Source organism: Sceloporus occidentalis, unplaced genomic scaffold (genome assembly GCF_023333645.1).
Source record: "Sceloporus occidentalis isolate IW3139 unplaced genomic scaffold, rSceOcc1.0.p SCAF_1, whole genome shotgun sequence".
Lineage (NCBI taxonomy): Eukaryota > Metazoa > Chordata > Lepidosauria > Squamata > Phrynosomatidae > Sceloporus > Sceloporus occidentalis.
The window spans coordinates 232714994-232742267 of NW_028316981.1; the positions used below are offsets into that span (position 1 = coordinate 232714994).

Below are 27274 nucleotides of genomic sequence, written 5' to 3' on the forward strand. Positions count from 1 at the left end.
TGTAGAAATAATGGAGTATGACACAACTTTAAGTGCTGTATCTCCATCCTATGGAATCCTGGGGTTTGTACTGTTACAAAGCATTTAGCCTTCTTTGTCAAAAAGTGCTGACGCCTCACAAAACTACAAGTCCTAGGATTCTGTATGATGGAGCCATGGCAGTTAAATGCTTTCAACTTACATTAGTTTTACAGTATAGATGCACCCTGAGAGAAAGAGGCAGAGAAGCTTATTTTCTTGTGTTTGACACTGACCATGTCCTCATACTTCAAATACAGTGGGGCCTCTCCTTACACGAGGGATCCCCCCGTGTAAGGCAAATTCTGTGTAATGCGCATGCCCCATTCATTTTATTGCAGTGTGGCTTCTGTGTAAAGTGGAAGCCGCGTACAGTGCACCCATGTATGGAGCAGCTGCACTGTACTACATCCTTCCCCCGTTCTCCTGGCAAGCAGTCTGGACAACACAGGGTCTAAACCCTGGTTCTTGTGCAAACTGTCCAGACAACATATGTCCACTCCAGCACTGAAGCCATGGTATACCTCCCTTAAAACAGTTTAAGAAAAGTCACATTTTGCTCCACATCTTCCCAGAAGATCCAGAGCAACGCTGGGTGGCTGTTCACAACATGTTCTACCATGCCACTGCTGGCATGAGTTTCTTCCTCTGAAGTCAGAATGAGTTGGCCAGCCATGTGATCAGTGTTCAATGCATTCTCACAACAGTTCAATGTATCTTCACAACATATTTTAGTCTTCAGTGCATCTTGAAAACAATTCAGAACTAGATGTCAATATATCTGCAAATACAGTTGGCTCTTCATATCCACAGGGGTTCTGTTCCAGACCCCCCTGCAGTTGGCAAATTCCATGGGACTTCAAGTCCCTGTGTCCTCAATGGCAGCGCAATGTGTGTGCGACTGCATTGATCCAACCACATGCATGTGCCACCATTGAGCAGAAAAGGGCAGGGCCATCTGCAGATGCTCCCATCCATGGATGGCAAGCTGGTAGATAGGAAGAGCCAACTGTATATCTTTGCAGATATTCTTTTGAAATAATTTGTTGCGCACAGTTTTCCAATACAGCTCAGTCAGAATTGTTGAAATAGGGACAAAATTCTTACATTATTCATCAGAATAAGTAATTACTAAGGGAGAGGAAACCATGCCTAAGAGCCTTTTTTTTATATTTGAAAGGAACTGGTTGCAGAGAGCATGGGTGAAGAAACAAGAGGCATTTTTGCTACTGCATTTAAAAGAACATCAAAATTTCTGACACACAAAGTATTCAACAGGTTGGTGAATATCAGTAGACCTTCTTTATCTAGTTGTTTTTGGCTTCCTTGATATTATTTGATAAGACAGTATAAGATACTATACTACAACAGGTTCTGGATATATTATTTCAAAATAATATAGTGATGCAAGTCATGGGGAAAGCTAAAGACTAAGCTACCTAGCTAACATTTTTATGATCTATATTTATAACGTGGTTTGGGAGAGTAAATAAATTATCCATCTCTGAAGGCAAAGGCACATTTAGTATAGGATGTTCATGGTCATACTAAATTGTGTGTGTGTGTCTTTCAATCTGCAAGCTTCTTCCTACCTAACATTTTAGCAAATTGTCAGTTTTTGTATTCATATTGTTTGCCTAAGATAGACAAAAAAGTCAAAGTTTCAGGACAAATATGAATATTAACTAGGGTGGGGAAATCCATTGCTTTGAAATTATTTTTGATCCAATCTATGTTGGATACATGTTATTTAACTTGAATAATTGGTTTGCTGACATTAAATTTTATATCTACAGCTATCACTCTGAAACAAACATTGTTCGATATATGAAAAGATTAGAAAACAAAGATATTTCCCTTGTTCACAGCATGATTCCCTTGGTAGGTTTTAATTTAAATTAAAATATTGGTAGCTATTAGTCTCCTTGGATGAAATCAACTGACCATATTTTCCTTCCTTCAGGGGTCCTGTACAATGAAGTTGAATAGTTCATCAGAACTTATGGTAAGGCTTTCTGAGATATTCATTACTTTTCTGAGACTAATATATAGAACTAAGCAATAATAATTTCCTGATCCAGTTCTATCTGAACATTAAGAAAAATCAAATTTTCTGGAACAGGTTCTACAAAAACCTTTCCTGAGAAGGAATCTTTGACCCACCTTTGTGCCAATCATGTCCAGATTATTTTAGGAATAGACCCAGCTATTTGGAACATGTGATAATAACTGGTTTTATTTGGCGCTTGTTGTAATAATTGGCTTTAGAATCTATTCTTAAGACAACGTTGACATCCAAGCATATGAAAATTCAGGAGTGTTCAGAAATGTTTGATAATAGAGCATGAAATATATTGAATCCTTTGTTTTCATTCAGTTCACTGGCTGATTTTATTTTCCAAACTGTTTAGTAAAGTATATCAGTTTTATGATGTGAAGAAAAAAAGACTATATTGAGTACTTATAATGACACACTGGTTGGATAAAACAAAATAAAGAAGTGTTTGGTATAAGGTTCATCCAATCCAGTGCCTAAACCTTATGAAAAACAGTCACATGTTGTTGTTTAGTTGTTGTTATTATTATTATAGCATCATATAGTTTGTATACATAAATTGTTTTAACCAAAAAAAGTAATCGGCTTGTTTCCTTGTGTAACTATGTGTGTGCTTTTTTCCTAAAATTGTAGCCTATTACATGGAAGGAATTTGCCAATATCCACCCCTTTGTACCTCTAGATCAGGCTCAAGGCTACCAGCAGCTTTTCAGGGAACTGGAGAAGGATCTGTGTGAGATTACAGGCTATGACAAAATTTCTTTTCAACCCAATAGGTATGATCAATCTTGCTTAAATCACTGGATATACTTTAAAATGCTGTATTTGCTTTTCTCATATGGAACTACACAAATGTGGACCTCAGCTCCCAGCTATGTTGGCTAGGGCTGATGGAAGTGGCAGTCCTAACTGGACATCCCAATTCTAACGGTTGCTTCACACAATCATCCATCTATCTGTTGTCTGTCACTTTATTTGTATCTTGCATTTCTCTCAGGCTGTGACTCAAGGCAGCTTACACAACCATTTTCCTATCCAAATGCAAATGCAGACAATCTGAATTTTTTTTGTATGTGAAAAGCATAACTAAATGTGAAAATAGTGTGCAAGAAATCTAAAATTGTAGTCGCCTAACAAGAGTGACTAGTGAACACAAATTCTTTTGTATAACTTTAAAGGAGTAGAGATTAGGTAGTACAAATGATCTTATATGGTCTTAATATTGGATGGATAGAGATCCTGATCCCAATACCGTCTGATTTCTGCAGATGGAATTACAGCCATTTGATTACTCTCCCATGATGCTTTCACACTACTCAGTTATAACACTATGATTCCATTTTTACTGCCACGGCTACATCATGTGGAATTGTGGCATTGAGCAGGAACTAGAGCTATCTGACAGAGAATTCTAAAAACTTCTCCCTAAACTGCAAATGTCATCATTTCATAGGATGGAACCATAGCAGTGGAATTATAGCAGTATAATTATATAGAATGAATGGCCCCCCAATCTCCAGTATATATCTCAAGGAAGAGGGTTTTTTTCTGGTTTATATTTTATGCCTGTATTCCAGCTTCGCAGGATGTGTGTGCGCAGATTTTAATGTGTACATTTCTATCATTTGAAGATTAGATTTGAAAAAGTTATAGTAACCTTGGTTATTTTGCTGTTTGTCTGGAAATTGTCTCACAGTGGAGCTCAAGGTGAATATGCTGGACTGGCTGCGATCAAGGCTTATTTAAACGCAAAAGGAGAATGGCGGCGAAGTGTAAGTATCTAATGTCTGAACTCTCAGTCATGTGGACCACTTGATCTTCTTGAAAAAAGAGCTTGTTTTTCTGTGTGTACAGTTTAGCTGTGCTAGATGTGTGCTCTGACTGGCTCTATATCTATTTGCCATGCATGTGAAGTCCCAATATTCCTGAATTTACATAGTCCTGTGACATAATCTTCCTCAGTACAAGAAAATCCAAAATCCACAAAAGACCTCTACTGGCCAAACCAAAATGTAGAAAATATATCACGTAAGCTTTCAAGGCTTCACTGGTTTCTTTGTCATCAGCTGGCCAATAAATATATCACTCTTATCCAAAATCTGTGGAGAGTTCACAATCTGTTCTAGAACCCATTAGTTTTTCTTTTTGTTTATCTGTGGTAGCCTCAGTACTCTTCTCCAGCACCACATCTTAAATGAGTTGTTTTTCTTCTTATCCACTTTCTTCACTGTCTATCTCTCACATCCGTACATGGTGATGCGGAATAAAGTGGCTTCTACGATTCTTACTTTAGTGCTTAGCTGTCCTACTCATTCTTAGTCCTCTTCAGTTTTCTTGGCTGCTGTCTCCATTCTGATCTCTGAAGATTATCACACTGACAAAAAGATGAGAGCATAGTGGCATGCTCCCATCAATATCGTGAGATAACACGATTATTATCTCACCATGTGAGTATCCTGCGATTGTCCCATGAATAAACAGGAATTCTAGCACCGCTTTTTATTCATGGGATTTTCCCATGAATAAAAGACACCACTAGAATTTCTCTTTATTCACAGGATAATCACAGAATAATCACGACGTGGCACAATAATCATTGTGTTATCTCGCAATATTGATGGGAGCATCCCGCTATGCTCCCATCTTTTTTTGCTGGTGTGATAATCTTCAATATTTGATCCAAAGTACAAGAACTCTTCTACTGTTTTGATTTCCTCATTGTCTAGATTGAATTTATATAGATCCCCCATGGCCATTATTTTTGTTTTCTTTATGTTCAGCAGTAAGCCTGCCTTTGCACTTTCTTCCTTGACCTTCCTTAGTAGTGGCTATATGAAAAACTAAATGAAAATATATAAATAGGAATATAAATTAATTTTGAGTAAGAATAAATGGATGGAAAGGACCAGAATGAAGCATATTTTATGTCCCATCCCTTGCACAGTGATTCCATGGATAGATGGAACACATTAGCCTTAATAGCCAAGGTAAAGGGACCACTAAATCAATGGTATCCATAGGGACTTTTCTGACAGGTACATTAGGGGTCCCTGCTCAAGCTCAAAGTAAAAAGATGGCATCATTGTTGGATTTGTCCTGGATTTCAGAAGCTCTTGGATTCAAGACAGTTCAGCAGACTTTGGTCTTCCGCCCAGAACTCAGTGGCTGCAGGTGCTATTTTTATTTAGGGGTAAGAGAAATCTAGTAGGTCCCCCCCCACCCTCACCCTGCAGTGTAGCTGAGCTGATAGGACACCCTTCAGATTCCCTGCTGAAGTTCAGTGCAGGAAGAGAGCTGAAAGTCCTCCCTAAAGGAAGAGAATGCTTGCAAGGTATCATGACTTTCAAAGTGAGCCAAAATGTGTGTGGGTCAAGCCATCTATTCTTAATATAGCAGCCAAAAAGTAAAAGAAATAAATTAATAGTGTGCACTTAAGCATAACACAGATTTATTTGAAAGTGGTAGCTCCTTTGTTTTGTTCTTCAGTACATTCGTTTCTCATTGGAAGTTCCTACTGAGGCACCGTCTCTTGTATCTGGAGAACAGCTACAGTATGCACACTGGGTTTTCACTGCGGAAATCCGGGAACTAGCTCATTAGCAACATTAAAGCAAAGCTGAGATTAGCAGAAAAGGCATGCCAAGAACTGGCTCTTGTTAAGATGATTTTTCAAAACCTGACTGGGTCAGCCAGAAGGCTTTTGTGTAAGGATTAGGGCGGTATTGTGAACTGAAATTCACAACTAGGTTACTCTGCTAGCAACAGTTTGTCAGCTTCTATACTCATTCTGTTAACTCCCCCCCCCCAATAATCCAGTAGAATTGATAATAAAAATAAAAAGGAAATAAGCATTTGTTTGCTTTCAGATCTATACACATAATTGTTTCAGGTTTACATAGGAAAGAAGCATATTTTTTTTTCAATTAATGAAGAAAGGTTGTGGTAGTGGTAGTTGTGATGATGATGATTATATATTTATATCCCACCTTTTTCCTAGTCAGAACTCAGGATGGCATACAAAACTTAAAAGAGATACAGCTAAACAAATTCACATCATATGAAAGTTTAAAACACTTTACATTAAATATATATTTTTAATTTCTATTATAGTTTAATTTTAAAGTTAAAATGTTTTAATTACATCAACTCATTAATTATATTTTGTATTAAATTAAAATTATATTTTAAAAAGAGAAACAAATGGAAAAACAGTTAAAAAGCAGGACTATTAAAGAGAAAAACACGCAAATATAATATCTTGATGTTATATTTGATCCAGTGAAATAATATATTTTATCAAGTAGGGTAATCTTCTTACTTGATCTTAAATTTGATATGCAGAAGGTATGTTTTTAGATCAAATGACTTTTTCATGGAAAATAATATATTTAATACAACATTTAAATTTCAATAATCTTGTCCTGACCTTTGTGAGCATTCTGTGGGGATAGGAAGCACTTTTATCAAAACCACAGCAGTTTTATATTTATTCTGTCTTTTGACCTTGTTGAAAAAATTGATAGGTATTGATAACTGTGTCAGGGAGGAATGGGAAACATGTGGCCCTCCAGTTATTATTGCTGGACTGCAACTCCTAGTTGAAGAAGAAGAAGTAAAACAGAATATCCAGTGGAACCTAATGTAAAGTCAAAGCCTCAGAATATATGAAAGAACGTTTTATTGCACACACAGATAAGTAAATGTGTTTCAGCCAGACTTCCTTCAGTGGCTGTTAAAGAAAAGGGGACAATACTCATAAGTTTTAATAAAAAACATCAATTGAACATCAAAAAAAATGCATGTGCACATATTTCTTAGATTAACATGAACACAAATAAATAAAAATATTAGAATAACCAAATGGATTTACAAATCAAACAAGATTCTCGATATAATTACAAAACAATACGATAAACTCTCTGTAGGGATTTCAGATATTTATATCTCCAATCTGACAAACAGCAAATAGTAGTTTTCAAAGTAATGGCTACTTTCACAGGTGTTTGTGTGTTGTGTGCATGCACATGTGTATACAGTATTTTTTTATTCATTAATTCCAATGCTGTGCCTCTGCTTTATCAAGAGTGAAGCTTTTCTCAGCTCTAGCCAGCACAACAGTAGTGATGATGGGATTTGCAGGCAGGCAGCATCTGGAAAGCATTCATCCCCAGCATAAGGCATAAAATTAAAGAAACTGATTCTTAAAAGATATTTTGCCACTCCATGTTCTCAGTACCTTTACAAAACATTTTGTCCCCTCTTGTAAGTCAGTATGTACCTTTCTCAGCAATTCCACAGGTCATTCAGAACATTTAAACTTAAAGAGACAAAGGGTTGCATCCTGTTCAATATTTACATGAGCCTTATCCAGAGCCTAACTCTTTGGATTCACATTCATGGTTGTTAATGACAGATTATGACCCCCAAAACCTACCTCTTCAGTCAGATCTGGGTGCTGGGGAATGACGACTCCAGTATTTCCCAGTTGCAGAGTATGTTGTGACAAGAAGCCGTGGCAGAGCCCTGCAGGACCTTTCAGCTGCCCAGGGCATCTGCAGAAGTAACTCTGATTGCGGAGCTTCCTCAACATAGCTACTCTGATGATGCAGAAACCTGTCCGGTATTTAAAAACAGAGCACTTCTAAAGTTACAGCATGTCCTGTTTCCTCAGAACAGAGGTGCTTATGTACAGAACCTTTTTTAAAAATCTCAGCATGTTTCCTCAGTACTTTCTCACAAAAAAAGAATATCTAGCCACCAGGACAAAAACATTTCTTTGAAGAATTGCCTACAAAAGAATTGTACTTGCTTTTCAAATGACTTATCTGTGTGAAAACTCTGTAAATAGGAAGATAGTATGGTAACAGAGTTTGGATATCTCAAAATTTATATGAGAATGCAGCCTGGATGGTGGGGAGAACTATATTTATGGTCGTTTTTAATTGCTTAGTTTACCAGAACTTCGGAAAGGCTAACTATCTGTCCAAACATAGACTTTGATAAGGGCCTTAATACCATAAAAGCACCAGATCCCATCTGATCTTGGAAGCTAAGCAGGGCTGCATCTGGTTATTACTTTGATGGGAGACTGCCAGTGAGTACCAGGTGCTGTAGGCTATATTTCAGAGGAAGGAACAGGCAAAACTACCTCTGAGTATTACTTGCCTAAGAAAACCCCATGACATTAATACCATAAGTCAATAGGCAACTTGAAGGTGCACACACACACACACACACACACACACACAGGACGTTGATTAAAGACAATAATCCCAAGGTTTTAACTGATGAATGACCAGCGTCTTCCTCTGACTTGTGCAACATGAACATTCTGTTAATGCTAGGTCTCTTATTTTTCCACTTAAGGTCTGTCTTATTCCTAAATCTGCCCATGGTACCAACCCAGCCAGTGCTCAAATGGCAGGAATGAAAATTCAGCCAGTGGAAGTAGATAAAAATGGAAACATTGATGCTAGTCATCTTAAGGCAATGGTGAGTTTCGCTTGTATTGTAAAGCTTAGGTCATCAGAGGCCTCTTAGTTTCAATATCACTAAAAACTGTTCACAATAGAAGAATATTATTTTTCTCTTAAAATTCCTGTTGATGCTGAATAATAATAATGATCCAGGGGTAGGCAACCTTTTTGAGCCGGGGGCCGGGTTGCTGTCCCTCAGACAACTGGGGGGCCAAACTCAAAATGGTGCCTGGAGCGGCGCGGAAGCTGCGGCAGGGGCAGCTATCGGTGGCAGGGCTGGGCTGTGGCTGGTCCTAAGGCCTCGCCGGGCCTGATCCGGCCCGCGGGCCGTAGGTTGCCGACCCCTGATCTAAACCAAAACTCTGTAGATGGCACTCTTAGTTTCTCAACCAGTATGTTACCTGTATCTGCTGATTCGTGCCTATTTACTACTCTGTCCCATTTACAGTGGGCCCTTGATATCTACTGGAGTTTGGTTCCAGGACCTGTCCCAGATTCCCAAATCCATGGATGCTCAGGGCCCATTATATGCAATGGCATAGTAAAATTGTGTCCCTTATATAAAATGGCAAAATCAAGGTTTGCTTTTTGGAATTTGTGTATCTGTGTATTCAAGCTGTGGATGGTTGCATCTATGGATGCAGAATCCATGGATACAGTGGGCTGGGTACTAACACCATGGCTGGTATCCTGTTCAGTAATTACAATGTTCTGTGTAATTGTAATTATACAATTTCACCTTTACAGTCTTTACACCATTGAGTAATCAGCAGAGTATTTTTTTTTTAGGGAAGGTTGTTTTGAATTCTCAGCCAGAGTGCTCTAGTGGCTCACCAAACTACAAACGCCAGGATTCCATGAGATACAGCTGTGGAAGAGTGGAATTGTAGTGCTACCTTTTTGTAGTGTGAAAGGGCTTTTAACCATGGACATTATGCCTTTTGCTCTGAGAAATGGGGAGAACCTACGAATGTTTTGATCTCTCTTTCACATTCTTCTTCCCCCTTTCACATTCTTCTCCTTTTCCTTCTTCTGAAGGTGGATAAGCACAAGGAAAACCTAGCAGCTATCATGATCACATATCCATCCACTAATGGTGTCTTTGAAGAGGAAATCAGTGATGTGTGTGACTTAATTCATAAACATGGAGGCCAGGTTTACTTAGATGGAGCAAATATGAATGCCCAGGTAGGAAACGGGTTTACAGATTCCTTTAGTTCATACAAACAAACACTTATTAACAGTTATATGGGAAAGTATGCATATACCCAAATGATGAAATCAGAAGCAATAGTAACACAGCACTCAGAGGCCCTTGGAAAGCCATGCATCCTGTCATGCTCTCCTCCCATTTTTCACTGTTGATCAGCTTATAGTAGTCAAGACAAAACACTCACATTTGTGTTAGTTTTAGATTAAAAATATTTAAATTTAAATAATGGTGTTTATGTTAATCTTTATGTTGATCATCTTTCAAGAAAGAGCAGCAGTAAAAAACTTGTATTTTAAAATGCAAAATTTTTGTTAGCACCTACTCCTCTTTTATGTACCTTCTACATCCAGCCACCAGGCTACAGGTTCCCTACCTGCTCTAGATATAAGCCCTCAACTTTTAAATTTGAAATGTTGTGATGTCCTTTCTCTGACAGGTTGGCCTATGTCGTCCTGGAGATTATGGCTCAGATGTCTCTCATTTAAATCTTCACAAAACCTTTTGCATTCCTCATGGAGGAGGAGGACCTGGCATGGGACCAATTGGAGTGTGAGTATTTGAGCGTTGTGATAAGAACGGTCTTTTCCCTTCCTTTATTACTTTAGAATTTAAGGTTACTCTCTTGAATTTGCTTACTTGTGAAGAAGCCTGTGTGACTTTATATGAGGAAATGTGCACAGGATTACAATGTAAATGATCCAGTGCTGTGGAAAAACATACATAGTGGTACAGAGTACGCAGTCTAGTTGAGGCATCCAGTCATGTGAAACTGGCAGGATAAGAAGGCCTAATAGCCAGAAATGTATACCATGATGCTTACATTCCTTCTGTCCCATATATTTGAATAACTGCTGTCCTGAGAAAACTGATTGTATTCATGGTACATTAGTTTCAGCATTTCAACCCCCCCCCAGTAATGTATTGTTCATTATTCATTATTTATGAGTAACAAGTAATGTTTCTCATTAGCAACGTGTTAGTGTTGTGTTTAAGTGTAATTGTTTTTCACATTCATTTTAAAATATAAAATGTGGCTCAAAATGTCCAAAGTTTTGTCTAACAAAAATGTTTTGAAGTGAAAACTACTCATTACACCAAAACAAAACTAATGATGCAAGTGATAATTTCATTATTTTACAAAATAATGTCATTTCCCCCTTAAATTCTTCCCTTCCACATTCTTCATGAAGACGAGGGGGATTGGTTGTCCCTTAAGAATTGTTTGAGGATTACAATTTGGGGGATAGGAAGATGGGGACATTGGAGCTGTTATAGTACATATGATGTGTTAACAAAAATTATATTGGTTATTTAAAAAACCTTTGTGTTATTGGGTTGGAAGTGATGTTGGAATGAAAAATACTTAAGTGGAAGTTTGTCCTTGGATACTGGACCACTATGGAACACTTTCCTAAAACTTCTAAGCTAAGCCAAGATCCTATAGCATGCTGGCAGACCACAAGCCTCTCCTGCTATGGTTGTGGGTGAGAAAAGAGGCAGTGAAGGCTGCTTCTCCTGTCTTTCTAGTTTCTCTGATAGACAACAAGATCTGTGAGGGGGGCTGCCAGGCACAGCTCTGTTTTTTGTGGCCAGGGATTGGTTGTGGGAAATGCCCAGGCTTGTTTCTGGTGCTCTTGAGCACAGAGGGATGGAAGAGCATAAGGCTATTCCTTCCTTCCTTCCTTCCTTCCTTCCTTCCTTCCTTCCTTCCTTTGTGTTCAAGAACAGCCAGAATTAGCCTGGTGTACCCACAGTGGCCAGAAAACAGCTGCACCTGGCAGACTCCTGGTTCTTGTTATGCGTCTAGATGGGATATTTATGGAAGGAGAAACAGGATACCTCTTTCTGTGAGATCTGAAATTGCAGGTGTACTCCCCAGATACACCACCATGCTCCACCAACAGGGTTCTGGTTCTAGTTTTAACATAGTAATGTTTCAGTGGAAGGGGAGCTTAATCCATAAATAGAAACTTTTGTTTGTTCATTTTTAGGAAGAAGCATTTGGCTCCTTTCCTGCCTAGCCACCCGGTCATTGCATTGCAGCATGACAAAGCTTCCAGCCCCCTAGGAACAATTAGTGCTGCCCCTTGGGGATCTAGTGCTATATTGCCCATTTCCTGGGCTTATATCAAGGTATTGGATTTCTATTACTTTCCCCATCTCTGTGCCTCCCTCCTTTCAAGACCTCATTCATTAATAGTCTTCGATCCTTCCCTGTTTTTAAAAATAAGGATGTGGACATCCTTTGCAAAGCGATTTGGATTGACTGGACCCAGACTGGTAGATGTAAAAGGACAAATGTACAGTTGGACTTTCCCATCCACTGTTCTGTAACCACTGTAGCCACCTAAAAAGTTGCTTCAGAAGATTGATGAACTCTCCAAAACATCATAAAATATGTTGCCATGGGCTGTAAAGGGGTGAAAAAAATAGGGGAAAATCCACTAGGACTAGGACCACTGTTCACATAGAGATCTCCACTCTAGGGTGTAAAATCAAGTTCTGAAGGATATTCAGAAATGTACTTGTCCTCATAGAGCATCCCATTGAAAAATTGTGCATGAAGAGAATAAGTGAAGCTGGACATTCCAATTCCTCTCTTGCATTGCAGTGTATATATTTTTTCGACATTAATTTAAGATAGATTTCTTGAATGTCTTACCTGAGAAGGATATATCCCAGCTTGTAAATCCTACTAATTTCTTTGCTTCTGCATATTACTCTTCTGTGTTCTTCCAATTGCAAATGTTGAAGAGAACTGACTACTCTTGAAATGACCACTTTGGGAGCCAGTTTAAACATGTATTTCTGTGGGAAGAAAAAGGAGTAAGATGGAAAATGTCTACATTTTCCTCACATTCTTCATCATTATTCTTTACTGTCCCTTTCAGATGATGGGAGGAAAAGGCCTAAAGCATGCATCTGAGATTGCAATACTAAATGCTAACTATATGGCAAAAAGACTAGAGAAGCACTACAAAATCCTCTTTAGAGGAGTCAAAGGCAAGTAGTATCATCCTGAATTCTCTTTTGCTCAACATGATGATGTCTATAGTGCTAGTGCACAGTCAGGTGCAGCAATGAGGAAGGTATCAGAAGGTTATAAGGGTTTACGGGGCTTTCAGCTAGAGCCAACATTAAGCCAATAATGAAGCCAATAATGTAGAAATACTGCTACGTTATTTGTACCAATATTGGTAGAGTGAATTGCCCCTTGAGGATAACCCATCTGCACAACTAATAGGAATCATTCCAGCTTCTTCAGATGTTATGTATCTGCATGAAGACTAATGCATATCAAGCTACAATGAACCATGCCCCTCACCCAGCTCTTACCCCAATTTTGAAAGCGGCCAGCAGTGCACCCAGTGAAGAAGCAGTTTGTATGCCTGCAGTTATGTGTTTTAAAGTATCATCGTGTTTTTTCTTGACTGTCACAAAGGCCTCCTAACTTGTTCAGGCATGGCTGCAAGGAGGCTGAAAACCGTTGCTTTAGCTTATAAGTAACTATAGCTCAGTATCATGTCTGAAGCAGTTAATATCAAGCTGCAGTTTGTGAAGCTGATTTGTTTCCATAAGCCATTGGTGAGATTAATCATAGTTTAGGGTTCATATAAAACACAAAACTGTGGTTAATTGACATCAGAACAGAAATTGCCTGCTCTTGTAGCTACTGTACACCGGAGGAGGAGAGGGCAGTCTGGGGTTCACCCACATTACTGTTTATTGTTGCATCTGAACTTGGCCACATTGAAGTCATATTCTACCTGTTTCGTCTACCTGCCAAACATGTGCTCATGCAGACCATTGGGCTACTGGCACTCTAAATAACACATGCAGATGTGCATTTGTGGATGAATTCATTTTCCTCAAGAGTTGTGAAATCTGTGTGCCCCCTGCCATTCCTTACAAGTTATTTGACCCGTTTTAATAGTCTATGTATTAAAAGCATGCAGAACTAACAGAGGTTATATTTCTGTTTACAAACAAGTGAAAAGGTATATATTTCCTTTTAAATAAGCACTTTGGAGAACTACAGTGAAGAAATCTGTGGAAATAAAATTGGAATAATTCAGACAATCTTGTTTAAGCTGGTGTTTTACAATTAGAAGTAATAGTCTACAGCAGCATAATGAAAGTTAATGGTCAGAGTAAAACCCATAATTATAAATAATTTCAAAACAACAGCAATAGCAAGTACATTTCTATACTGCTTATCAGTGCACTTAAGCACTCCCTAAGCAGTTTACAATGTGTAAGCTAATTGTCCCCAGCAACCTGGATACTAATTTTAGCAGCATATGGAAGGATGCAAGGCTGAGTTGACCCTGGAGCCCTGCCTGTGATCGGACTCACAACCTTGTAGCTGTGAGAGGCATTTAATCACCGCACCATCAGGGCTGCTCTTATGCTCAGATTTAATTCTATAAGTACAAAACTATATATAATGCATCTGAGGAAGTAGACTGAAATCTACAAAAGATCATGCTGCCAATTTCTTTCAGTAAGTCTCGTAGGTGCTACAAGATCTGTCTATTTACTGATTCTGCAGACTAACACAGCTATATCTTTAAATTCTATATAAAACTTTGTTCATATGCAGGGTATGTGGCTCATGAGTTTATATTGGACACCCGACCTTTCAAGAAAACTGCAAATATTGAAGCTGTGGATGTTGCTAAGCGGCTGCAGGATTATGGTGAGTAAACTGCAGGCCAGTAACTGGGTTTAGAAGATGGATCTTCTGTACTGACAAAGGATATACAGAGCAAAAGAGCATTGATTGGGCTCTGCAGATGTTGTTCTCTTGTTTGGCTGGAATTCAAATCGCATTTACAAATGCATAACCCAGAATTATAATATCATATTCATGATCCCTACATATTCAGTAGTGTAGGGAATACATAGGGATCATAAGTCCCTCAATCCTAATTTACTAAGCAGCAGCTGCTGCAAATGACAGGGATCTCTTCTCCACCTGTCAATGAAGATGCAGCAGACTGATGTTCCACCCCTCTTCTTTCAGCAATCTCCAGTACAAGGAGGAAGTGTGAAAGGTATCCTGTTTCTGGATGATGCAGTGGGGATTGCTCACGAGGAGAGTGGGAACATCAATCTGTGTATCCCCATTGGCAGGAGAACAGACCCCCATTTCTCTCAGCAGCTGCTGATTAGTAACTCGGGATTGGGGGGAGAGGGTTTGAACTGGTGACACTTGTTAGCTACATAATTAAGATAGTTATGTAGCTAAGTAGCTGATCTAGAACACCCACAGTTTAGACCTTCTTATGGTCTATTCTAAGCATGCATAGAGTCTGATAACTTTCTCAGTAGCTCATGTCCATAATTGTAATTAGAATTCATGTTTCCTAGGATTCCATGCTCCAACTATGTCCTGGCCAGTTGCAGGGACTCTTATGATTGAACCAACAGAGTCTGAAGACAAGGCAGAACTTGACAGATTTTGTGATGCAATGATCAACATTCGACAAGAAATTGCTGATATAGAGGAAGGGAGGATGGATTCTAGAATTAATCCATTAAAGGTTAGTAGTTTTTCAAAGCAATTGCCCATTTCATTGTGGCTAAAATCGCATCAAGTAGATTGGCTTTTGCAGAGGAATGAAGGGAGGGTGGGCTGGAATCTGCAGGCTATCCTTGAGATCCCAGAACTCTCTGATTTAGGACAGTGAAAATAAATAATGATACAGTGGACCCTTGTTATACGCAGGGGTTTGGTTCCAAGATCTCTCGTGTATAACAAAATCCGTGTATGCTCAAGTCCCATTAAATATAATGACATAGCAAAATGGTGTTTCTTATAAAAAATGGAAAATCAAGGTTTGATATTTGAAATTTATACTTTTTTTGAACATTTTCAAGCCGTGTATGCTTGAATCCATGTATAAAAAATCCGTGTATAAGAAGGGCCGACTGTATTAGTTTTATTGTGTCTCTTTTTCATTACAGTACTTTATACGCACATAGATCTACTTAAGATTACTTAAAGGTCCCTACCTGATGGCTCCAGATCATGTCTGATCTCTGAAACTAAGCAGTGTCAGGCCTGGTTAGTGGTTAGAAAGGAAGCTTGTCAGGGAACACCAGGCAATAGCAAATCTCCTGTGAATAAAAAGTGCCAAAAAACAGCCTTATGATAGGATCACTATAAGTTGGATTCAACTTCAAGGTACATATAGCAGCCGCGGCAACAAAAAGGTCCACTCAATAGGCATTTAGAAGAGGACTGCTCAGAGTGTCTGGTCTAGATCCAAAGAAGAGTCATAATTAATAATTTTTGTGATTAATAATAAAGGGATGTACCACATCTTTCTCTTGACTAATGTCTTTGCCTCTGGTTGAGCAATTGACCTATGCTATCTATTTGAATAACTGAATGAGATACATCATAAATCAATCTGAAAGGTCTGACTGGCTGATTTTACAGAACTCAGTTTACTTTCCATGTTTTAAATTTTATTTTGTTGATGCAGATGTCACCACATACCTTGGCATGCATTGCTGCTCCGAATTGGGATCGTCCTTACTCTAGAGAAGTAGCTGTTTTTCCACTAGTAAGTAATGTATTAGCCCTATTACCTTAAATAATTATAATTTTATCAGGGATCAATTTTTACAGGAAAGTGCTTTACTAGGAACTTTCTAATTATGTTTAGATTTCTCAAAGAGAGGGGTATCTTTCCAAATTAGACATGTGCTAAAAAGGGAATTCTTCCAAAAGAAACACCTCTGGTATAGAAGGGATTTTCTTCAAGAGTGCTGTGGGGCTGGAAGAGTTCAGTTGCTTTCCCCACTGAAGCTTGATGTCACTGAACCATCTGCATACTGAATGCAGAGACTGCTTTGTTGTGTGAGAGACCTGTCTGGTTTGGCCCTTGAATTGCTGAGGGTGCTTGTGCAATGAGAAAATGTCAAGTCCCCTGTCATTTGTTGGGGGAGATTTAAAACTTGAGTACAGTATTTTACAGTACAGATTCTTGCTGGAAAAGAATAGAAAACTGAAGTAAAAAGATACATGTAGAGGTATGTTATGAGTACTTATATATGTCTACTAAGAAGTCTGTTTTCATTAGAGCTTATTCCCAGGTAAGTGTGTAACCTAAAGTAAGTTAGGTATCGGCCATTTTATGAGGGAAACCAATATGAAGTGGCTTATACAGCAGACAGTTGCCTTATATTTTATTCTGAAGACATACAGAATTTGTACAGGAAAGATGAAATCCTTTACAGATGTCAGAACCACCTAGCCTTGGTTATATTGTTTGTAAATCTCTGGGTCTAAAGAACTGAAAAACTAATTTAATGAGCTGAACAGGGTTTCAGACTTGCTTCTCAAAGAGGAGTTCCACCCTCGACTAACTTGCTTTTGAAAATGGGAATATCAAAAGCAGAGAGCTGTTAAAAGAAAAACAGATCAGTCATCACCACAAGATCTGTGTGTGAGCCTGAACACAGGACTAATTTTATTTCATTTTGATGTTTGTTTGATTTTTTAAAAATCTGGATTTGTTCTCCAGTTTACATCAGCTGTTGCATGAAGCCAATGAAACTGGTTGTTGCCTGTTACTCTTCAATATAGCATAGCACATTGTGGCCAGGGCCTTGTCAGCATATTTCTTTGGGTCTTCTCCCTCTGGCTGCATGACTCCAGCCTGAAGAGGACAGCAGTATTCCTATTGCCAGTCAGTGTCTAGAAAGGTTCCTGGCCACCATTCACCTGTAGCTACACAGCTAAAAAAAGACTTTCTGCTCCAAGTACAGAAAGGCAATAGAACCAGTGTGGCATAATGGTTTAAGTCTTGGACTACTGTATAACTCTGGAGACCAGGTTTGAACCCATGCTTGGCCATGGAAACCCACTGGGTGGCTTTGAGCAAGTCACTCACTCACTCAGCCTCAGAGGAAGGTAATGGCAAATCTCCTCTGAAGAAATCTTGCCAAGAAAACCTTGTGAGAGGATTACCTTAGGGCAGCGATGTCCAAACTCTGGTCCTCCAGGTGTTGTGGACTTTAGCTCCCAGAAGCCTCAGCCATCTTGGCTAATGGTCTGGGAATCTGGGAGCTTCTGGCAGCTGAAGTCCAAAACATCTGGAGGGTCAGAGTTTGGACATCACTGCCTTAGGGTCACTGTAAGTCAGAAACCCCCTATGGTGTCTTTCCTTTTCCTAGCCTTACATGACTTGAGTCAGATGACGCTGAGGAACCCCCTATTCCACAACCACTTCTTGGTTGTGATGTGTCACCAGTACTACCTTTAAGTTGTGGTTGCATCATAGTATTGGTATTGTGAAAAATGGTACTAGTATTTTGTCACCAACACAATTCCAGTTAGTATTAATTTTCTATAATACTATTCTAAATTTATCTTATTTTTTAAAACATTTCTCCCTGTTCTTTAGCCATTTGTGAAACCTGAAAATAAATTCTGGCCCACAATTGCTAGAATTGATGACATCTATGGAGATCAGCATCTGGTCTGTACCTGCCCACCAATGGAAGTCTACGAATCACCTTTTGATGAGCAGAAGAGAGCATCGTCTTAGGACCAGCCTCCCTTTCTCCATTCAATCGCCCTATTTTTCTTTTGAAGTTACTGGGCTTAATCTTCCTTGCTACATTTGTTTATGAAGATGGATGGATTTTTTCCATCCCAGTGAGCAAACTTTATATACAATGTATATTTTTAAAATCTCTTATGCTGTTAAATTCTTGTGCAGCTACCTGTAAATATACTTGTATTAGGTGAAAACAAACCAACTTGATGCAGTGCCTGTTTCTCCAGCAGTCCACGTGGATGTGGCCTTGATCTGTTCAGAACCAGAGTTGCTTCATTGTAGTTAAGGATTAGAGGTGTATGAATAAAGCAAAAACTTTTTCTAAGCTGTCATAGCAATGTCTCTTCTCCTTCATGTGCTCCAGGACAAAGAGTAACCCTGGTTTATTTTGAAGGTCTGTATACTCCTCTATCCTTTGGAGGAGGAGATCACACTGATGATCATCATCACACTGATGACTAAAATATTTTTAATATTCATTTTGTACAAACTAAAGACACAGACCACAGTTCAACACTGGTATGCCTAAACCTAGCAAAACATGCTCCATTACACCTCCCTAGCTAGAGCATTGTTGTTTATAGCAATTTTAAATATAAAACCTCTAGCATTAACAATGTCCTTTCAAGTATTTCCCCCCTTTATAAACTCCCAATGTTAGCATTCCAATAAAAATTATTGGACTCAGTAGCTTTCGTAGCCTGATTTAAAATAGGATTTTTGTAAAGGCTGTGATACTTAGACCCACTGTAACCACACTTTCCAGGTTTTTACTAATGAGGAGAGGCTTTGCACAAACTCATGGAGACTATATTGAGAAATAGGGGATCAAGCATTCTCTAGTCAAGCCTTTCACAGTCTGATGTCCACCAGATGTTCTGGGCTGTATTTCCCATCATTTCAAGCCAGTACAGGAATAGGAGTTAGTTTATTGTAACCTGAGTGCACCAGCTTAGAGGGCTCCTTTTGTCTTTGGTGACTTGAAAACAAAACTAAAACATAGCCTTACAAACAGTCCAATTGCAAAACCCTCTTCTATACTGTCACCATATGGAAATACCAGAGATACCATCACTGTGCCTTGTTGGACCTTGTGGTTGTCCTAGGTGGTACAGACCGCGCAAACGCACTGTGCTGGCGCCGATTTTAGGTTACACACCATGTGGCAACTGCACGGTCCCTAACCCTAGCACTGTGGCGCTATAATGGCAATGTCCCATCCATATGGGCGCCACCATTATGACATGATACATCACTGTGCGTCACTTACATAATGAGTGCACCATTGGTGCACTTATTACGTCTGCCGAGCAGCACAAAAAAATGTGGCAGCTGCAGCATCCCTCCAGAGGGAAAAAGGTCACTGGCAGGCCACCCTTTTGGGGCAGTTTGTCCCGCGCCTTAGACTAGCGAGAGGTCATAGTCATGTTCAGTTGCTGGTTGTAAATAGTCACTTTCTAATTATGAGGAGGCAAGTGTATGAAAATGTTTCATCAGTAAGATTTGATGGAAATTCTGAAACATAAATCTAATAGAGTCAGCTCTCCATATCTATATATTCTTTATCCACAGATTCAACCATCCATGGCTTGAAAATATTCCAAAAAGATATCAATTCCAAAAAGCAAGCCTTGATTTTACTATTTTATTTAAAGGACACCATTTACCCAATTGTATATAATGGGATTTGAGCATCCATTGGGGGGGGGGGGGGGTGTTCCTGGAATAAAACCCTAGCAGATACCAAAGGCCCATAAAAGCACTTTAAATAATCTCTGAATACTAATTCTTCCTATATAACCCTGAAGTGGCCTCACTGAAATTAGGAATTTTAGTCCTATTGATTCTGAAGGTGCTCCCTTACTTTCCTTTTATAGTGATAATTAACAGTAATATAGAACCCATGTTTCTTTTTAATTTCTTTTCTTTTAGATTAATAGTGTTCACTTTATGTGAAACAAAGGTACTTCCACTGTGAAAAGTATTTCTGTACCTAGATATATTTTTTTAAATCCTTTACTTATTTTGCTTTCATGGATAAAAATACACTTCTTGTATGTGACAGTTGTGTGTTTTAGTCAGCTAGAAATGCTAGGGCAATTCTCACTCTAATTATGTACAATTTAACAGGCAACATATATTGCCCTTGAGTGGGTCAGACATGCAATTTGAATGATTGTTATTTCCTGTAAAACTTGGCTGAAAACACTCCAAATCTGGATTTGCTTGAAAAATAGGTCACTCATGCTTTCTCAGGAATGCATCTAGTACAGTCTGCTAGGGTAATTAATGCAAGTGCAACAAACGGAATCTGAATTTATTTGAAATTAAAGGATGGCCATATATCCCTTACAGCACACATCAGAAAACAAAAACACTTTTGAAAGCACCTATCTTACAATAAACAAATGTGCTGCAATGACTAAAATGGAATTACACATTGAAGACACTCATGCCGCCAATCTGGCTGCTATGAACTCTTCTAAACCTGTTATACAGAGCAGGCTGGAAAAAAGAAACACCAAGAGATCGCTCAAAATTTGTTTTATACATGTGTTTCCCAAAATTTAGCTTTTGTATAATGAGCACTGAAAGGTGATTTGATCACTGGAGCTGATGACACATAGGACTTACAATGATTTTTTTCATAGCTCCAACCTTTGCACTCTGTGATTATCAGCAAAGTAAGTAAGATGCAAACTTAAAGGGCTTAGATTTACCACATACTGAAGAAGGCTCACGGAAGAGACCTCTCTGGCCCTCAGAAATGCTTCCAAGGAGTGGGAGACTGGTTGGCCAACAGTGAGTAGAGAGCCTTTGAACGAGCAGAGATGTCCCAACACACACTAGGTCCCTAATCTGGCATGTGGTCTCCTCCAGACACGTTTGGGATGACTGCAGAGGAGAAATGAGAAAGTTCCCTTTTTTGTTTTTAGTTCTACTGCAGAGACTGCTTTGGCACAAGGTAGCTTGAACTTGTGTTTATGATAGTTTGAACTATCCTGGTTCCTCACATCACTACAGTTAATTTGCAAGTTTCTACTTTCCATTTGAATCCCTTTCTTTGGCTTGTACTGTGAGGAAAGGGAAGGAACATCCACACTCAAGCAGCCTTGTTCACATAACGCCAAACCAACCTAGTATCTCAAAGCTTCAGTTCCCTAAATGTAATATAGGGGTAATACCAGCCTACCCTGAAGATTGTAGGGATTACTAAGAAATATATGAAATGTTCTATACACTTTTAAACAAGATAAATATTGTCAGTTGTGATAACAGTAAATACAATCAAAAGAGATGAAAATGTCAGCTCCTCAAAACAAAGGACTTTTAAAATACATTTTTGTAACATACAGCTTTCCAAGGCAAATGCCCCAAAGACTAATCTAAATCCCAATTTATTTGCCCTGCTTATCAAAAATTTCAAATGGAATGTTATGTAACTATAAAAGACCTCCTTTAGGAAATGCTTACTTTCGGAGTGTTATGGCTGTAAAATACAAACAATTAACACTTTATGAATCATAAAATATTTAATAGGGAATATTCAGGGGAGAGGAATATGCTGTATATAAAATTTCAGATCACAATATGAAGCGATTTGAGCCCTCTCCAAGCTAGCGCTGCTCTCAATGCTGCATAAGATGTATTGCCACTGGTACAAGACCTACTAAAAGCATACAGTTTTACATAATATAAAAGTGGCTTGTTTCATATGAAAGTTTTTACACAGCTAAGAGTGTGCTGAATACCCTCTTTAAGTGCAAAAAACACGAATCACTTTACATTAACAGCAACAATGCATTCATATTGTTCTCAGTCATTAGTAGTCAACTTGCATAAGATACGAGAGCACAATGACGCTCACAAAAATAGACTAAAAGCCTGTTCTTGCAAAAGTAGTAAGAAATACAGCATAATGGAAGGAAACACACACACACACACACAAAAAGGATTATGCACACCACAGAATTTATGTCTCGTAATAAAAACTGGCTTAGTGTTGTTTTCTTATGAAAACAAACCACATGGATCAGGCAAAGCTAATATTCAGGAGGCAGTGTGTAGCTAACTTCATCTGATGCACTCTTAAAATTCTCTGCAAATTGTTTTCCTCCGTCTGAGGTAGTTACAAAAACAAGCTGAAGCATCTGCTGCTCCTATGGCCAGAGCTGAAGCTGCTGCTGCTTCTTTTTTCAGTGCACAAACTAGTTGGCATCTCTCCAAAACTACCTTCAGTGTTGAAAGACAGCTGAGAATTTGAAGTTCTTACTACACAAAAAGGCTGCTAAACAGGGAAAAAGACTGAGCTGCTTCACAATGTGACAGTAAAGTGAATCTCCTCAAGCCAGCTGGTCCACTGTTGAGTTGTCCTAGCTTCTCTTCTTTTTTTACAGTCTATAAGTCATTAGAAGTATGTCAGAAACAGAACATGTATCATCGTCCTTTGCTGTAACCAGGAAAGAACTGGTCAAGTAGTGTCTGAAGTATCTTGTTGGGAACCATGGTGTAGCCCTTTCCAAGGTCATGTCGGCAAGCAGGGCAGGTGAAGACTTCAGCTCTGAAAGAGCGCTGTAAACAGCTCTGTGGTACAGGATAAGAAAAATATAGGTTTAAGGTACTAAATTAAATCAGGGTTGTAATAAATATACCAAACATGACACTGCAATGGCATAAGATAGTACATTTAAATCACACAGATCACAAAGAAGAATCACAGAAATACTCCAGGTTGGAACATCATGGGGAAGTCTGATGAATTTAATTTTGCAAGGAGATTACTTCCTGGATGGCCCTTTTGGTCTCTTCCAACTCTATGATTCTATTATTTCTTTACCACATGAAAAAAGAATGGGGTGCCTAAGTTTGAGGCTTGCTATGGCTCACAAATGTAGGGAGAACTCATGTTTTTATATTTGAGCCTGTGAGAAAAATGTGAAAATATCAAGCCACAGCCTTAGAGCTAGATAAGCTTCTAAAAAAAGTATAGTGTGAAGTAAAGGAAGAAACAGAGGCAGCAGTATTGCATAAGCAAAAAACACCTTGGCAAAGGATCCTCCAGTCTGTCAAATAAATAAATAACCCAAACATTTGGATGAGGCTAGATGTGTTAGACTTGTCTTGGGTGTGTAACTTATTGTGAATATTTCTACTGCTGTTTGGTGAGAAAAATTCAGCTGTGGTGCTGTAGATGGGAAATTCCATGTTCTTTTCCCTTAGCTGATAAAAACATGGCAACAGACCTTCTGCAAGCAAAACAATTCTAGAAACTCAGAGATTATCTTTCTGTGTGTATGTCCAGTTGATCTGGATTTTGTAACTGGGATCAGGATGGAAGGGGACATATGGAATTCCCCACATCTATGTTTTATGTCAGTATTATACTTTTTAGCCTCAGATATGCTGTGGATCTTTCTCTCTCATAGGCTGTAACATAAGATAAAGCATGATTTCCCTCTAGTTTAGTAAGGAATTGGTTCCTTATTCCTAGGCTTACATTGCCAATGTATTCTAAAATCAACCCCAATAATAATAATAATAATTATTATTATTATTATTATTATTATTATTATTATTATTTACTTATACCCCGCTCTTCAGCCAAGGCTATCAGAGCGGCTTACAATTTGTTAATTAGACCCCAATACTCCTCCAAACTCTGGAAGACCTTATTTAAACTGAACGTTTAGTGTTAGGTTGGGGTCATAACTGGAAGGAGAAGGGATTTAGCAAAGGACAGTAGATATGAAGGTATAAGCAAAGTCAGTCCCATGGTCCACAACACATTGATTCAACATGGACTATGAACTGGGCCTGTCTGGTGAAAATAATAATGAAGGATAATTATCATCTCCCAGTTGTCCTCAAAAATTAGGAAACTACACTGTGTGAAGTCAGAAGAGCTCATGTTGATTTAGGTAGTCTACAATTCAACCAGAATTTTGAAGCCTGCTCTCAAGCATGATGGCTATCAAAATTTCCAAAACTGTTTACATATCAATTGCAAACTAAGCCAAGATTTTCAACATTAGGGATAAAAATTAGAGCAGGATCCTAAAGCTGATTTCAATGAAAAAATTAAGAAAGTGCATACATCCTCTCCTTTATAGACACTGAATTATTTTGATCATACTAATCATGCATCTGGAGAGAAAGGCAGGATATAAATTCAATAAATAAATAATGCCCATGAATTGGGAAAGAAATGTAATATTGTTTCCAAGAAAATGTAAAATAACCTTTATCCCATTTTAGGGTCACAGAATCAGAGCTGGAAGAGACCCCAAGTCCGGTCCAACCCCTGCTATGCAGGAATACACAATCAAATCACTACTGACAGATGGCCATCCAGACTCTGTTTAAAAACCTCAAAAGAAGGAGACTCCACCACAATCTGAGGCAGTGTATTCCACTTTAATTCCAATCTAAACTATTCCTCTTTTTCAATGACTATACAAAACAATACTATCGCCTTGTGAGCCACTGTGGGCTAGGAAGCAATATCCTAATCAACTAATTAATTAATCAATTAATATGAAAATATCATAGGCATCCTTAACCATGGTATGCAATTTTACCATTCTGACAAAATGAAAACAACCACTCAAATATACATGTAATCTGAGTACTGCTTTTTAAAAGGGACAGATCCAGTTCTAAAATGACAAGACCTTCAACAGAATCACAAATCAAAAGATCACAAATACTTACTTTGCAGACGTTGTGGAGGCACTCTGTGGTCACTGGTTGGTAAACCAGCTCCTGACAGCAGACACACATAAAAGATTGCTCCAGTTTCTTCAAAAAATTCTAAAGAGAAGGGAAATATAACTCAGCTGGATAGTGAAATTCTGATTACCTTTTCATTAAAAAGGAATGTTCCTACAAAAATACCCCCCTCCATTAGGTCTGAACTTTGCTCCCCATTTTAACAGAATATTAACATCTAGTCATTGAAGGAAAAGATAAAAATGCAGAATGAAAGTAAAAACATACTGGTCCTTCCTTAAGAGAAACTAAAACTTCATCCCACAGTTTCTGGTTCAGAGAGTCTTCCTGAATCAACCACTCCTGTTGCTGAGTTAGATGGAAAGCTTCTCTTTTCCCTCCATCTCCCATCTTCATAGCTTTGGCTGTGTTTTCTGGTTCTTCTATACCTTCTGAAAAATATATATAACCAGCTCTTTTTAAATTCATTCTTAGATTATCTACATTATCTCTAATGACAGGCTTATTGATGAAATTATATCAACCCATCTCAATAAGTGTTATTGTATAAATCAAGACAATAATATATTGAATAATGTTTAAATAAAGTAAAATAGGGACATATTATATGAAACCATATTCACATTTCTTCTTCAGTTCCTTCCTTGTCACCTTGTCACTTGGCATGTTCTGGCAAAATATCTGTCTGCAAGGAGTACCTTACAGCTAAATTTGCTAACTGTATTCTTAGAGAATGAATATGTGCTGGAAAGAGCTATGTGAGGCACTGATCACCTTTTCCTATAAATAACCAGTATTAGGATGATGAATTTAATTCCTTCGGAGAGTTCTAATTTTTAAAAAAATCTGCTGAAAGTTTTGTTCTGGCCTAAAAAATGATACCTGAAGGACCGCCTCTCCCCATACATTCCGCCTCGCACCCTCAGAACATCTGGGCAGCAACTCCTTAGGGTCCCCGGGGCGAGGTTATCCTCCACGTCTAGGAGGTCCTTTTCCATTGCCGCCCCGGCCCTTTGGAATACGCTGCCCACAGAGCTCCGCTCAGTTACCTCCCTGGCCCAATTTAAGCGGGAGCTGAAAACTCATCTGTTTAAAATTGCATTCCCCGATTAAGTCCTTATAGGCCCCCCCACCGTAAAGGCCACACAGGCAATGGTTGGCTAACCCGGGGGGCATTTATTGTTATTTTATTTTGTAGTATTTTGTAATTTTTAACTTTGTTGGATTGAATGTTTTTATGTATTTTTATATGCTGTGAACCGCCCTGATCTACGGAAGGGCGGTATACAAATAAAACATTTATTTATTATTATTATTATTAAAACCTCTGATCTGTAAAATAAAGTGTTAAAAAACCATAATACATTACTTAAAAATTAAGAAAATGCTATATAATGTTACAAATATCATATATACTTATTTTATTTATACAGACACAGATAATGGATTCTCCAACTGTAAATCTTTTGGTAATTAAAATGGTACCACCAGTACACAAAAGGGAAATATTATCAGGCTGGGGAGTAGGATGAGGGATTACCAATGTTTGCAGAAATATAAATAATGAGGACTTTCTTACAGAATACCAACAGATGTGGGGAAGACAGGGACAAAATAGAAAGGTGTATTCTGGAAAGGAATAAGGCTGTCACCTTCAGCAAGAGATTTTAGCAGATCTAAACTTCTGTTAACTATCTAAAAGCAAAGGAAAGTAAAAGTGTACACTAAGATAACATTAGAGAAGCAGACTCCTCTCATTTCTTTTTAGCCAAGTTATATCTAATAATCTACTATTCAAAGATATAGTCATGTTAAACAGAAGAATAGTATGTAGAAAGATCTTGTAGCACCTCTGAGACTAACTAAAGAAAGAAGTTGGCAGCATGACCATTCATAGACTAAAGTCTACTTCCTCAGATGCATTTGGACAGATCTGAATGCATCTGAGGTAGTGGACTTTAGTCTGCGAAAGGTCATGCTGCCAACTTCTTTCTTTAGTTAGTCTCAAAGGTACTATCCATGTACTAGTATCTGCATGGATAAAGACTCTTATAGGCCAGGGCAGACCAGAGGCTATTAATTTCTTCTTACTTTTCCCCCCTCTAATAAAATATCTGGCCAAAGAAAGACAATGTTTGTGCTAAAATCTGACTGTGAATGAAACTATTTTTACCTGAAATCACCCCTTAATATAGGATTTTATTGT

General features: G+C 38.4%; 2 protein-coding genes across 4 annotated transcripts in view; one reads left to right on the forward strand and one right to left on the reverse strand.

The window, feature by feature from the left end:
• The window catches only part of GLDC (glycine decarboxylase), a 45092-nt gene extending 26421 nt beyond the window's left edge, over positions 1–18671 (forward strand). For both annotated transcript variants that reach the window (XM_089489892.1, XM_089489901.1), the window contains 14 exons: positions 1199–1296; positions 1815–1899; positions 1982–2023; positions 2708–2850; positions 3771–3846; positions 8441–8566; positions 9589–9738; positions 10200–10312; positions 11755–11896; positions 12655–12766; positions 14367–14462; positions 15137–15309; positions 16258–16338; positions 18184–18671. In XM_089489892.1, coding sequence (XP_089346018.1) covers positions 1199–1296; positions 1815–1899; positions 1982–2023; positions 2708–2850; positions 3771–3846; positions 8441–8566; positions 9589–9738; positions 10200–10312; positions 11755–11896; positions 12655–12766; positions 14367–14462; positions 15137–15309; positions 16258–16338; positions 18184–18327 — 1581 coding nt within the window. In that variant the 3' untranslated portion in view covers positions 18328–18671. The remainder of the gene's footprint in view (positions 1–1198; positions 1297–1814; positions 1900–1981; positions 2024–2707; positions 2851–3770; positions 3847–8440; positions 8567–9588; positions 9739–10199; positions 10313–11754; positions 11897–12654; positions 12767–14366; positions 14463–15136; positions 15310–16257; positions 16339–18183) is intronic.
• Positions 18672–20095: 1424 nt separating this feature from the next.
• The window catches only part of UHRF2 (ubiquitin like with PHD and ring finger domains 2), a 63821-nt gene continuing 56642 nt past the window's right edge, over positions 20096–27274 (reverse strand). Inside the window, exons 13-15 of one of the 2 annotated variants that reach the window (XM_089489924.1) lie at positions 25336–25499; positions 25051–25149; positions 20096–22923 (exon numbers count right to left, since the gene is read on the reverse strand). In XM_089489924.1, the coding sequence (XP_089346050.1) occupies positions 22777–22923; positions 25051–25149; positions 25336–25499 (410 nt within the window). In that variant the 3' untranslated portion in view covers positions 20096–22776. The remainder of the gene's footprint in view (positions 22924–25050; positions 25150–25335; positions 25500–27274) is intronic. The other variant, XM_089489913.1, reaches the window with a different exon arrangement.